At 43.1% G+C, this 14,019-nt stretch overlaps 1 protein-coding gene across 5 annotated transcripts in view; it reads right to left on the bottom strand.

Moving 5' to 3' along the window:
• The window catches only part of DOCK10 (dedicator of cytokinesis 10), a 2,208,289-nt gene that overhangs the window by 1,017,861 nt on the left and 1,176,409 nt on the right, over nt 1-14,019 (bottom strand). For all 5 annotated transcript variants that reach the window (XM_069618176.1, XM_069618179.1, XM_069618177.1 and 2 more), the window contains exon 22: nt 2,628-2,714. In XM_069618176.1, the coding sequence (XP_069474277.1) occupies nt 2,628-2,714 (87 nt within the window). The remainder of the gene's footprint in view (nt 1-2,627; nt 2,715-14,019) is intronic.

Genomic DNA, 14,019 nt, shown 5'->3' on the forward strand with positions numbered 1-14,019 from the left:
ATATTTAGACTCCATTCCCAACAGTGCACTCCCCATTTTCCTCAAATCTTCATAGGTTGGCTGAAGTTGTGAGTTGTTTGGCTCGGGGTCAGGTGTCTGCAGAGCTATGCCGGCATAGCAGAAGCCTGAGAGCTAAGCACTGTGTTTTTCACCATTATTTTTTGATCCACCTCATTTTGATCAATTTGTGATTCGGATTTAGGGTGAGGGCAAATGCAAGTGCCTTTGCCGAATGCGTGCATTTTGATGCTGGTGCTTATGCAATGGACTCCTATGAAATCCACCTGAAATTACCACTTGGTAAAAGCTGCACATTCCAGGGGAATCCATTGCAAATGTCTCCCACAATCGTTAATTCTGGGGGGCAATACACCTTTTCACTAAAGTGGTGGAATAGTGAAGAGTAAAGGCTATTTTGGTCATGTATTAATCCTCACTTTTCCACGACATTGGGGAAATTAGGAGGATTTCATGGAAGGGACGTTTTGCACAAAAGAGCAAACATACCCAGTTTCCTCCTTGCAGTGCATGTGGGCAATCAAAATGACCCACATGTCTTTGGGAGTAGAGCTCATTGCATTTACTTGAAGTAGAATCGTTGTTCTGTGTGGCAGATTAACATGATGTCAGCTCAAAATTAAGCAATACATGCTGCTGCAGGGATCAGACGCATGGGTTGTTCAGCCGAGTCTAATTCTCCAATTGAAGAGTTAATCGAAAAAATCACATCCCATCAATAATACTGCAGCACATATAGTTTAAGTACATTATGCTCAAGAACCTTTATTCATAAGTGTTCCACCCCACAGTCAAAATCATACATTAACCCTAATAATATTCACAACACAATGTTACAATGCCAGTCTAAGGTTTCATGCTGCCTCTCTGTTTGATATCTTCTTCATCTTTCCCATTTGTCTCTCCTTTGTCGTTCCACCCATTTCTTCCAGTCCATCTCTCCACTCTTAGCTTTACTCTCAACCTGCTTTCACTCATTCACACTATTCCCTCTCCTGTGTACCTCTATCACTCTTTGTATATGTTTCCTCTCTCTATCGTTCTCCCTCATCTTGCTTCTTTTTTGTCTTAAACTAGTTTCACCATTCATTGTTCTATCATTCTGTCTTTCTTTCCTTTCGTTGCTGTTATGTCTCTTCTCTCTTTGGTTATGTTGCTCCTTTGTCCTACCTGTTCTGTCCCTTCTCTCAAACCTGTTTGGCGACTACATTTTCCTCCCCCTCCCACTTTGTATCTGTCTTATATCTTGTTAAGTCACGCCTACTTTCCTTTGCTTGTCTTTGCTTCTGGGCTTCCTGATAATCTCTTCTCGTTTTTGTTGGATAGGTTTTCTTTGCATGTTTTCTCACTTGTGTCAGTCCTCCTTCTCTCTCGCTTTTTGTGTCCTTGTCTCTTACATGCACTCTCTCCCGTTCTCTCATCTATCTCCATCCCGGTCTGTTTTAACCTGTGTTAATGTCCTTAGTCCTCTCTTTCTCATGCCTCCTTTCAAATAATCGATAGGTTTGGTGGCACGTACCAAATGCTCTCTCCCCAGCAGTTGAAGATGTCCCCACCTTCCAGGAACATCAAATTGGGTGGTGCAAGGGTCAACTCCATGACCCTCATAGACCCTGATGTCGAAGTAAATCCACACATATTGGATACCTGCTCCACCTTTTGACAATCCTTCTAGGGTGGGATTCACCTCCCTGAAAATTGTGGAGGGCCCTCCAACAGGGAGTGGGCCCTAGAGTTTGAAGGCCACTGTCCTAATGAGTTGTTATTACACTACGTTATCTGGCAGTTCATATCAGGAAAATGTATTTGAAAATAAATACTTAGCATAGCTACTGCTACAAATTGACTAGCTCAAAGTAAAACCATTTATGCTGCAAACGAAGTTTGAAAAGAGTCTATAATGGGCACCCAAACACATACTTTTGGAACAGAAAATCTAACCTGAGGTAACGCCATGTTTGGATGAGCAGTGGTTGCATATGACCATTTAAAGCAGAACTATTAAGTAAGTGCAAAATAAAGTGCCGCAAAGTTAGCTATTGTTACACTAACAAGTCAGCTAATTGAATTAGCGCACCTACTGTGTCCATTGGTCAGTTTAAGATTGAGATCATAGCATTGCCAAAAGCACTATAAATAGTTTCATTGCCCTTTAAACAAGTAACAACTGTTATTTGCTATACTAGTAAGCAGAGGTGATAACACACTAGATTGTCATGTGTTATTTATGAATTTATTCTTAACATCTTCTAATTTATACACGCATGAATGGCACTTTCTAAAATGGCGTATCTGTATGAACGGAGAGATCTCCATGGATCGGGATGACACACTCCTTGAGGTGTAGGAATCAACAGTGTATTTGTTTAATCATTATTGTTTTAATGCCTTGTTTGAGGCCTACAGCAGCGGCCTTACAACTCTACCACAGAAAGAGCTACTGAAAGGACTGTGGGTCCAATGCTTCGAATGTGTGACCAGGTGCGCACATAGACATTCCTGATTTTCAAATGATCACTACTTATTTTTACCTTTCAATGTTATGTACTTCTTGAAATTTGCTTTCCCATGAATTAATAATTAGCAATGCAAGGACACAGTATGCTTACCTGAGAGTATACCGTTGATACAACGCAAGTAGACACCTTGAAAAGAGGTTTTCCTCCATCTACAAATTTGAAGTCACCTCCAACTTGCTGGAACAAAAACAAAGGTCAGAAACCAATTAAATTTGCGCTTTTAGTTCAGTCTCCAATAAACATCTGAAATGGGTACATGGGACGTAGAGATTCCAGTTTTCATTGTTGTGGATTTCAGTGAATGTGCGAGGGACTTGGGTGTGGTACACCACAGACCAACTTTTAGCACAAGTCATTTTCATGAAAGTACAACTGATTATGCTCTTTTGAGACCTACTATATATGCTCCTTGGTCAATATTCATTTACATAGTGCAACAACACGTTTACAAAGTATGTGGAGATGTAGAACACCTGCATTGACGTGCAGTGCTACAGGCATTCCCACCATGTTGTATGCTTTCAAAACATAGTAGGGTTTGCAACTATTGGCACAGCCCTGTCTGCAAGATGAAATGTGTGGGTAAACACACTAGACGTCATTGCGAGTAGGCTGATGCAGTTACAAAAGGGGCAGTAATTCGGTTACTACCATTGTTTGGGAAGTAACATAATGACTCCTGCTTTTAAAGCAGTGCAACATTCTGAGTGTGAGCCTGAACTGGAGGATTTACCTCCAGCAGGATTCTGGATTTAATGCAGAGAATTACTGCTCAGGGTAACTCCAACAAGCATACTCATCGAGTCCTATGGACTCCAAAAATGGGGGATTTACACTGACATGTCATCACATGTAATCCTGTGGTAATGCCATGGGACCGAGTAGCGGCAACAGTACATGCATTTCATTGTAGTTCCACAGATTATTACGGTCAAACTCATAATCACACAGCCAAGAGGGAAGTTCCTGATTACCATTGAGACTTTCCATTATGAATCCCTTTCACATACCAAAAGGGAACTACTGAAGGCTTGTGACTTTCCATACACTGGGCATCATCTAGCATACACCCCACTGAAAGAGAGTACAGAGAGTGCTCCAAGGACTCCCCTGGCCCAACCTTCCCCTATTTGCTCTGGCCAGCTTAAATCAGGGCTGTATGTGCATGGTTAAATCCATTCAGTGTGGCCAGAGCTGTGATTTGGCCAGACACACGCCTCATCTGAGACTTTAGTCCTGAAAATTATCAATATGCTGTAATTCTTTTAATTTTATGCTTGCATTTTTAGTATACAAGATACCTTATATAACACTGCACACAGTAGAAAGTATACCTTAGCCAATGAATACAAAAACATATAAAATACTATAAAAGCATCACGAAAGGCTCACTATAATGCTAAACTTTCAAGTAATTGATAGAACTCTAATAAATATTCAATCTTACAAAACAGGTGTGAGGTTACTAATAGCAGAGACCACCCTGTTAGATAGGGACCCAAGGGGCCTGGCTGCCACATAACATACGACAAACACACAGATTGGCTTGTCGGTTACTGACGGACCCGTTTTCACGGGCTGTCAGCTCTTTTATTATCTTTCCATGTGTCCTCAAGTCGGAGTGGCAGGACGCTTCTAGGACCTTTCTTCTATATCACACCCCTCCCCAAAATACATGACAAAAAGAATACAACAGGTAACAGGGACTACTGTCACAGTCACATCACGGAACAATGCCCTGAAGGCTCTCTGTTCGGTGATAGACACCGTGCAGGACAAAACCTCTCAGTCTCGTGAATGCCTGCTGGCGTTCTCTCAGCACATACCTTGATGATGTACTTCGAGGTCTGGAGGGAGGGGTTGATACTGCCTGCTCTTGTTCAGGGATATTCGTGCCAGGAGACTTCTTTGCTGGGCTGCTCATCTCTTCATCTCTTTCCCTGTGGTGGGTATGCAGAGGCATCGTCAGGGGTTCAGCCGGGACGTCAGCGTGTGGTGCTGCAGCAGAGTGACTTTCTTCCTACATGGTACCCAGCACTTGCCAAAAGTGAGATGAATTTCTCATCACTAACTCTTGTTCTCGTTGGGCGTCATCATTCCATGGTTGTTCTCCATCACTGTCCACAGAGCCGACTCATAGGGCAGCGCTTGTTTGGTCTGGGGATCTCTGTTCTTCACCAGCACTTTGTCTCCTGGTGCAATGTCCCTGGTGATGGCTCCTTGGGATTGGCATTCTTGTTCATTTCTGGCTCTCCTGCTTTCTTCTATGTGCACCCAGTCCAGCTCCGGGGCAATCCAGCTGTTGTGTATCAGGAGTTCAACTTGTGCTGGGAACATAAACATTAAGGCAGCTGGGCTAACTTGGGTGGATGAGTGAGGTGTCTGTCGATACATTAGCAGGAATCGATATACTGCAGGCAGCCCTGGGCTCCGTTGTTTCCTCGCAATGCGGATCACCTTGTTCAAGGATGCCATAAAGCGTTCCACGTCCCCATTTGCCTGCCACCAATATGAGGTGATGTGGTGGTGCTGGACGTTTAGATTGTCAAGGAAGTTCCACAGCTCGTGTCCTTTAAACGGAGGTCCATTTTCACTTTTGATTTTGTTGGGTATGCCAAGTACCGCAAACATCTCCAAGGCTTCTGGATAACTGCTGATTTCATCAATGGCAACCAGCAGGTAAGCTTCATTTGCAACTGAGCAGAGATCCAGGCTAATAGCGAGATTATGAGCTGCTGCCGTCTTGTTGGCTTTGTCCGCTAATACTTTTTTCCAGTTCCCTGAAAGGATGGATTCCTTGACTCGATGGAGGCATGAGTCTTGCTTAGTTTCCTTGATGATCTCCTCCAATTTAATTTGTTTCGGTCTGGTGCACGCAATTACGTGGCATACATGTTTGTATGTTTCATGGGTTTCGTCTTGTTCCTCCTGCGTTGCTGGCTGAGGGTGCTGAGATAGGTAGTCTGCTTGATTGTCACTACCTGCCCTGGTGGATGTGGGACAGAGCCTCTAAATATGGGGACAAGTGGTTTGTGGTTTGCAATCTGTGTATACGGTTGGACAGTTCCCCAGCAGGTACACTTGAAAATGGTGACACACCACAGGATAGATAGGGCTTCCCGCTCTATGTGGGTATATCTTTGTTCCGTGCTGATCAGCGCTCGGCTGGCAAAAGCTATGGGGTGCCTGTTCCCTCTTTGGTCTGTTTGGGTGAGTACAGCCCCTAGCCCCACTGGGCTGGCGTCAACTAGCAGTTCTGTTTTGTGTTGAAAAATGCCATGGTGGTGTAGGAATCCTTTGATTTTCTGGAACGTTTCTCCCTGTTCCGGGCCCCAGGTCCAGGTGATGTCTTTTCGTTTCAGGTGTCAGTGTGGGGATGCTGCGGTTGCCAGGTCAGGGATGAAACGGCTGCAGTATGATGACATTCCCATAAAGCTTTGCATCTCTGACACGGTAGTTGGTGGACAAGCATTCTGTATATCGGCCACTTTGGCTGGATCAGAGGACACTCCTCTCGTGTTGAATATGTAGCCAAAAAAATAAAGTTCTGTTTTGTCGAATTCAAATTTTTCAGCATGCAGAGTTAGACCAAACTCTTCTAGGCGCGCCAGAACATCGGTTAGCCGCACGTTGTGTTCTTTCTCAGATGTGCCATAGACCAGGATGTCGTCGCTCACATTTGTTGTTCCCAAAAGGTCTTGCAGGACTTTTGGGATTTCATGTTGAAAAACTTCTGCTGCTGATGAAATGCCGAAATTCAATCAGGGGTATCGTCTAAGTCCCAGGTGAGATGAAAAAGTTGTTAAAAATAGAGACTCCTTTGCTAGCCGTATCTGGTGGTAGCCAGATGGAAGATCTAACTTGCTGAACATCGTTGCTCCGGTGAGGTCAACAATCAACTTATCAATCGTTGGTGTAATGTGACGTTCCCACCCTATGGCAAGATTTGGGAGTCTCACATCAATGCAGATCCGGACTGCGTTTGGCTGCTTGGGTTTTTTGGTGACTACCGTCGGGAAGACCCAGGGGGTAGGTCTGGACGTCTTCTCTATAATGTGGAGATCTTCGAGTATGTTCAGTTCCTGATTGACAGCCGCTCGTAGATTAAACGGCACTCTCCAATGCCGAACTGCTCTCGGTTCGATGGACGGGTCGATGTGAAGCTTTAATGTCCTGTTCTTGAGGCAACCAAGGCCTTTAAAGAGTTTCAGGTGCTGTGCAATGATGTTGTCTAGCGCTGGTTGTCGAATTTGAAGGGCAAAATGGATGACGTGCAGTTTCTCTGCTGTTCTGCATCTCAGTAGGGCCTTGACGCCGGTATTCAATACATATCATTTGGTTTTACAGGCTTCTCCGTTGTATAATACATCTGCGTTAAATGATCCTTTTACAGAGAGAGGTGTTTTGCACCCAAAGGTGTACAAGCAGATGGTCTTACGTTGCTACGTGGGTTTCACATGCATGGTCGAGAGTCTGGCGAGTGGTAGGACGTTGACTGTCGCCCCAGTGTCAATGATCACTCTGGTTGGCATGCCATTCATGAGCATTGTGCAAGTTGGCTGTGATTTCTGTGTTGTCTTTTTCGACTTCCTGTGTGGTACCATGGCCGAAATGAGGTGTAGCTTCCCTTGGTGTCGTTTGCGGTGTTTTACGTGTTGTCTTTGGGGTGACTCATCGTCTGAGCTCTTGCTCGCTTCACTTTCACCGCTTCTTGTGTTTGTTCTGTGCTCGATTGTTCTCACTTTGCTCTTGCGGTTTACTTTCTGACTGGTTCATGGTCGGTGTTGCTCTTGTGAGGGTCTTCTGCTTCTCCTCTTCGAGACCTGGCACCTAGACAGACTGAGGCGAAAGTTTGCCACACTTGCGGCACGCAACTCCGATTGCCGGGCAGGGTTCATCCCAGTGCCATGCTCCTCCACACCATGTACATGTTCTTTGGTTGCATCCAGTCGATGTTGGAAGAGTGGGCTTTCCTCTTGGTGGGTGCTTCCTGGTGTTGAGCGCTGTGATGGCAGCTGTTTCCGGCTCTGGTCTATCAGCTAATGACTGATGGCTGCTTCCATCACGGCCAGTTGAGTTACTGTTCTCTCTCTCTGGCAGCCCATCTCTAAAATGCGGTCTAGTGGGATGTTCCTTTCAGATAGAATGACTCTTCATTGGGGACCTTGCACCCTATGGCCATTTCTCGAATTTTTGAATGAAAATCATCAATTGTTTCTCTTGGCCGCTGCCTTGCTAGGCTCAGCTGAAACCGCTCGTAATCTGGATTCAGTTGGGGACGAAATTTCCCATTCAATGCGCTTTTTGGTGTTGGCTAGTTGTCTTCCTGGCCTCTGGCCGGTCGTATGTTAAAGAGTCACAGAGTGAGCGTGCCTAAATTGAGCATGAGGAGTTTGCGCTTCTCCTCCTCAGCCACAATCCGTTTGGACTTTATGTGTAGTTCAAATTGCTGGAGCCAAAGTTCCCAGCAAATGGCTGCACCTTCCGTATATGGGTCCAATGGATTCATGAACGCTCCTTGGCCGTTGTCATGCCATGTGCTTCTCCCCCACTTGCGCCGTTGTCAGGCAGGAGGTTTCTCCCGAGGCTCTGGGGTTGCGGGGCTCGTCGCTTGTTGTTCTTCTGACATGATTATAGCTGTCTCATTTTGTAGTGTTCCGGGTGGCCTTGTGTGTTCTTGCCCCTTGTGGAGGTTGGAGTGGCTACTAACTGCTTTTATTGGTTAGGCTGGGTGGTGTGCTCTCTGCTTCTGTTCAATATCTGTTTGCTGATGTGCTACTGTGGCTATTGTGATTTTTTATGTATTGTATTATTTATTATTATGTTTTCTCTCACCTGGGTGCGGTGCTGATCATCTGCCACCAGGTGGCGATCTGCCCATGCTTTCCCTGCATGTTTACATCACCTCTTTGACTCCGAATGGATCAGCTGCAACATGGAGTTCTAATTTCCGCACTCGTCAACAGTAGTAGTAACCACTAGGAGCAGAGACCACCCTGTTCGATAAGGACCCAAGCGGCCTGGCTGCCAAACAACACATGACACACACAAAGGTTGGCTTATCAGTTACTGACTGACCCATTTTCGCGGGCTGTCAGCTTTTTTATTATCTTTCCATGCGTCCTGACGTCGGAGCATCAGGACGCTTCTAGGACCTTTCTTCTATACCACAACAGGGAATCTTCCGTAGTCTAACTGATGACAGTTACAAACACAAATCCAGAAGCAAGTTCCACACTCAAATTGCACTGGGTAAGTGTTAAAAAATGATCAATTAAAATGTTACCAGAGCTAAAAGGAGTGACACCTGCGTGGCTGTCATCATTCTGATCGATAATGATTCAGTTATCACTGCACAGACTGAATGTATGAAAGGCTCAAAAGCAGTTATTCTCTCCTTCGTGAGAGCATTGCATTCCATAACCAGATGGTATAAGGTCTCTGTCGAGTGTGAACAGTCGGAAATTTTGACGCTCAGCAGGGATATTTAGTTGAGGACCTAGAATCTCTAGGGTAAGTAGGCAATTAAACATGAATTTTAACTTAGTCGAGCAAAACATCATCAAGTAGATCTTTATTTCCTTTTGATGTGTATATAGGTGGGCCCAATTTGTATATGTTCCTAATCTTTGAAGGTCTAGGATATCCCAGATCTTGTCCCACTTCTTTACAGTTCTTTCCAGAACCTCCAGATTCCCAGTGTGTTCCAAATCCATTTCACCCATAAATGACATGCATCTTTTTCCTAGATTTATTAAGGTGTTATTAGAGTTTGATAAAGGAAAAAATCACATAAGTGTAGAGATGTTCCAGACTTTTATCCTTCAATTATACTGGATTAAGTGATAAACCATTGTCATTTATGGAAGATGATACTCCATTGAGGACTCGCTGAAGGCCTGCCGGCATAAAATCCAATAGGATAAGGTAATCGGCATAGTCAATGCAACTCACCCCAAGCTTGGCCATTTTAGGTGGATAACCATGATTTATTTTGCAGTATTGGCAAACGGAGAGATGAGTGGGCACCACAAAATTCAAAAATTACTCTAAACATTAGAGTCAGTGTAAAAAGAAGAAAAGTTAGATGTTCAAAATAGTAGTTCTGAAGGAGCTGGCTGTGATAAGTCTGGAGACACCATGACTCAAAAAATACGACAGAAGCTAAAGACCAAGTAGCAATACTAGGTCACACAGCCGCTCTCTTTGGGGCCCAATCTGGATACGTAGTTGTTCAAAGTTCAAAGCGATATAAACAGGTATCCAAAATGTATAATTCTTAGTCAAAAAAATAGACGAGTCTGTTTCATGGCTGAGTATCCAAAGTGATTATTTATCCAAAAGAAATTCAAATCAAAAACAAAAAATGTCACTAATGAATTCTTAGTGAGGGAGCAATTGCCACTATACATACATAATTCAGACTGAAATATGCCAATGCATTTCGGAAATCATTTCCTTCTTCAGGGAAAGTCTAGTAATCAGAGTGGACATGTACAAACACATTAACATCATAATAAGCACATTTGTTGTAAAAAATAAAAAGAAAATGTAACGTACCGATCAGCAGTGTTTTCAATGGATGGTGAGTAGAAAAGACAAAATAAAAATACCCTATAAGTGATATGAAATGTCAATCAATAGCAACAAAAGGCAATGAAGTTAAGTTTTACCTTATTGGTGTGGCAAATGGTGTAGAACAAAGCATGTGTGCCCACAGAGAGATGGACCAACAGCAATGTCGTAGATAGGGGTAAATATAAAATCCAATTATTTTAGTAACAAATCAAATCTTTAAGCACGTGGAGCGTGCAGATCCTTCTGTTTGTGGCTTCACTGCAGTAACTCAGACAGCCGTGTTAAGCCGTTGCCGGGAACCCCGTACTTTTGTAGCACACGTAGCAATTCAAATCTAGTAGTCTAAAAAAGAGAGGATGAAATCAGAAACCTCATTCTTTACTGGCATACGAGTGTGTGCAATAAGATAGGAGCGGTGTGTTGAGCATAAATCAAATACCTTAAGCACACGGAGTGTGCAAATCCTCCTGTGTGTGGCTTCACTGCAGTAACCCAGACTGCCGCGTTAAGCCGTTGCTAAGATATCGGTTCTTTTATAGCACAGGGACCGCTTTGCATCTGCGAGTGGTCACGAAATAAGTAATGTAGCAGGTCTAGCCTGCGGAAATGAAGACATTAAATATTTATGAGGTATGCCCTATCTATGTCCACAATTGTCATAACAAAAAATAGGAAAGAAAAAAAGTAATAAAAATGGAAGAAATACTCCATGTTTGAAGAGCAAGTAAAGGCAGCAAAAAGGGGAAATTTCTAAACTCCATGAGAGCACAAATGCATATCATGTGAGCAAGTACATAAATACAATTATAAACAACAGGCAAGTACTGATATCAACCTCATATGCTAAAGATGATCAAGGTCCAGCCTCGTCGCTGAAGGTGACACCCTTGGGTGGCACCTTGGGTCCCAGACTGCGTCCGAGACATGCGGCAAGGCTGATTTAGGTGACACAAAGCGAAGTTTCAAACTGGAAATAGTACGAATTCTCGGAACATGTAGTCAAATACACAATAGGAAGCACACTGGAGTACTGTATCTCAAATATAACAGTGATAGTTGATTTCTTCATTCAAACCATTCGGAACCAGACTGCAGAGTTTGTTGATCCAAAATGTCTCCCTGCGGTTACGGCGCAGGCCCAAATCCTCATGGGGATTGTTCTTGGTCAGAACTTCAAGGATCAAAAACTTGATTTGTGAGAGGTTATGATTGTTCGAGGCCCAATGGCGGGCCACAGCTGAATTAGGGTTGGAGTTGCGGATGCAAGACCGGTGTTCGTTCCACCGTGTCTTCGCCACTCTGGGTGACTGACCCACGTAGTAGTTCCCACATGGGCATTTGATGCCGTATATGATGTTCGTACTGTCACATGTACCAAATGTCTTGAGGAGAATCTTCTTACCTGTTTGTGGATGAAAAATAACATTGCCTTTGATAACTGAGTTGCAATTGATGCAGTGTAAACAGGGAAAAGTACTGGTACGCTGTGTGATCAACTTCTTCAAGGGTGGTCTTGTATGTACCAGTTCATCCCTGAGGTTCCTACTTCTTTGATAGGCGAAAACAGGTGGCTCATTGAATAGATTTTGTACTCTCGTATCATTCTTAAAAATGCTCCAATGTTTCTTGATGGTTTTCTTAATTTTATTACTCTGAATGGAGAATTTAGATACATATACTGGTGACTTGAGCGCCCTTGTTGGTTTGAGGTGCTCGAAGAAGGCATCAAATGCTGTCTCTGTGCCTGTCCAAACACCAAAAATATTATCTATATATCGAGTCCACAGATGAATATCTTTCTTCCATTCTTGTTTGCTCAAAATGTGATCCAGCTCGAATTTATACATAAAACAATTGGCATGCGTAGGCGCCATGGTGGCGCCCATTGAGGCAGTGAGCCCTCCAGCACAAGCACCCTCCACCTCAGCTTTTTTAGGCGCACGGCCAAAAGAACCCACAGGGGCAGGAAGGCACCCAAGATCCAAACCTCAAAAACGTCTAGAATTAAAGAAAACTTAGTCATGAACATTTCAGACAGAATACTCAGCAAACAGGAGGAAGATACACTGCAAAAAGAATTGAGTTTTGTCCCTACCTGCGGCACAACATTGCTCAACAGTAAGATCAAATTGTATAAATTTGTAAGGAAGCGCAAACTGAAAGTATTCTTTGAGAAATTGGAAACTTACAAGAAACCCACCAATAAGCCTGATTTCCAAGAATGTAGGGCCAAAAGTGGATTTGTACCACCTATTAATGTACCTTCGATTGACATCTTCCAGAAATTGGTCACTCGGGATCTCAAACAGATCAATTATAGAAGTCCACCCCATAAGAACCTTAAACCCCATGAAATGAGACTTATCAGGGATTTATACAGTGATACCAAATAAACAATTCGCCCAGCAGATAAAGGAGGTGCTCTAGTCATCCTGAATACCACGGATTATGACTTTGAATGTTTGAGACAACTGCAAGACCAAACTACTTATGCTGCACTAGACCACGATCCAACTATCTCCATTAAACACAACTTAAAGTTTTGCTGGATAAGGCATTAGAATTGGACTGGATAAATGAAAATATGCATAAGTTCCTGCTCAATGACCATCCCAGGATTCCAAACTTCTACACCCTTCCAAAACTTCATAAGGATCCCACCAAACCCCCTGGTAGACCAATAGTCGCAGGGATGGACAGCATTAATCAGCCACTTGATATTTACATTGATTTCTTTCTGCAAGCACTAATACAAAAAACTCCCACTTATACCCGAGACACAACTCGCTTTCTCCAAAAACTGAATTCTTCCACTTTCCAACAAAATCAGCTGATGTTCACTATAGACATAAAGAGTCTATACACTTTCATACCACATGATCTTGGAATTGAAGCCTTGGAATGGTTGTTACTCCAATCACCAGATGTTCGAGCACAAAAGGAATTCATACTATCTCCACTGCAATTTATTGTTGAAAATTCTTATTTTCAATATGGAAACCAGTTTTTCTTACAAATCACAGGTACCTCAATGGGCGCCACCATGGCGCCTACGTACGCCAATTGTTTTATGTATAAATTCGAGCTGAATCACATTTTGAGCAAACAAGAATGGAAGAAAGATATTCATCTGTGGACTTGATATATAGATGATATTTTTGGTGTTTGGACAGGCACAGAGACAGCATTTGATGCCTTCTTCAAGCACCTAAATAACATTGACCAACATGTTCAATTTACTAGGGAGATATCACGTGACAAGATCACTTTTCTTGATGTACAGATAATAAGGAATGAACATTTTTACAGTACTACTCTCTTCCGGAAGCCATCTGATCGAAACAATTTGCTACACCGCCTTAGTTTTCATCAGCCAAGCCTATTGAGGAACCTTCCATTTAGCCAACTCCTGCGAGTGAAAAAGATTGTTAGTGATCCTGATGACTATATCTCACAACAATTGGCTATGAAGGAGAACTTTTTGAAACAAGGATACCACCAAGAAGAATTAGATTCTGCAGTTGAAAGGGTTAGTTCCCTTGAACGCAAAGCTCTACTATCTGCTCTGAAGAAACCATCAAGCGAGCTCAAGTCACCAGTATGTGTATCTAAATTCTCCATTCAGAGTAATAATATTAAGAAAACCATCAAGAAACATTGGAGCATTTTTAAGAATCATACGAGAGTACAAAATCTATTCAATGAGCCACCTGTTTTTGACTATCAAATAAGTAGGAACCTCAGGGATGAACTGGTATAAACAAGACCACCCTTGAAGAAATTCATCATACAGCGTACCGGTACTTTTCCCTGTTTACACTGCATCAATTGCAACTCAGTTATCAAAGGCAATGTTATTTTTCATCCACGAACAGGTAAGAAGATTCTCCTCAAGACATTCTGT

This window comes from Ambystoma mexicanum, chromosome 10, assembly GCF_040938575.1.
Source record: "Ambystoma mexicanum isolate Mex_15411 chromosome 10, UKY_AmexF1_1, whole genome shotgun sequence".
NCBI classification, from domain to species: domain Eukaryota; kingdom Metazoa; phylum Chordata; class Amphibia; order Caudata; family Ambystomatidae; genus Ambystoma; species Ambystoma mexicanum.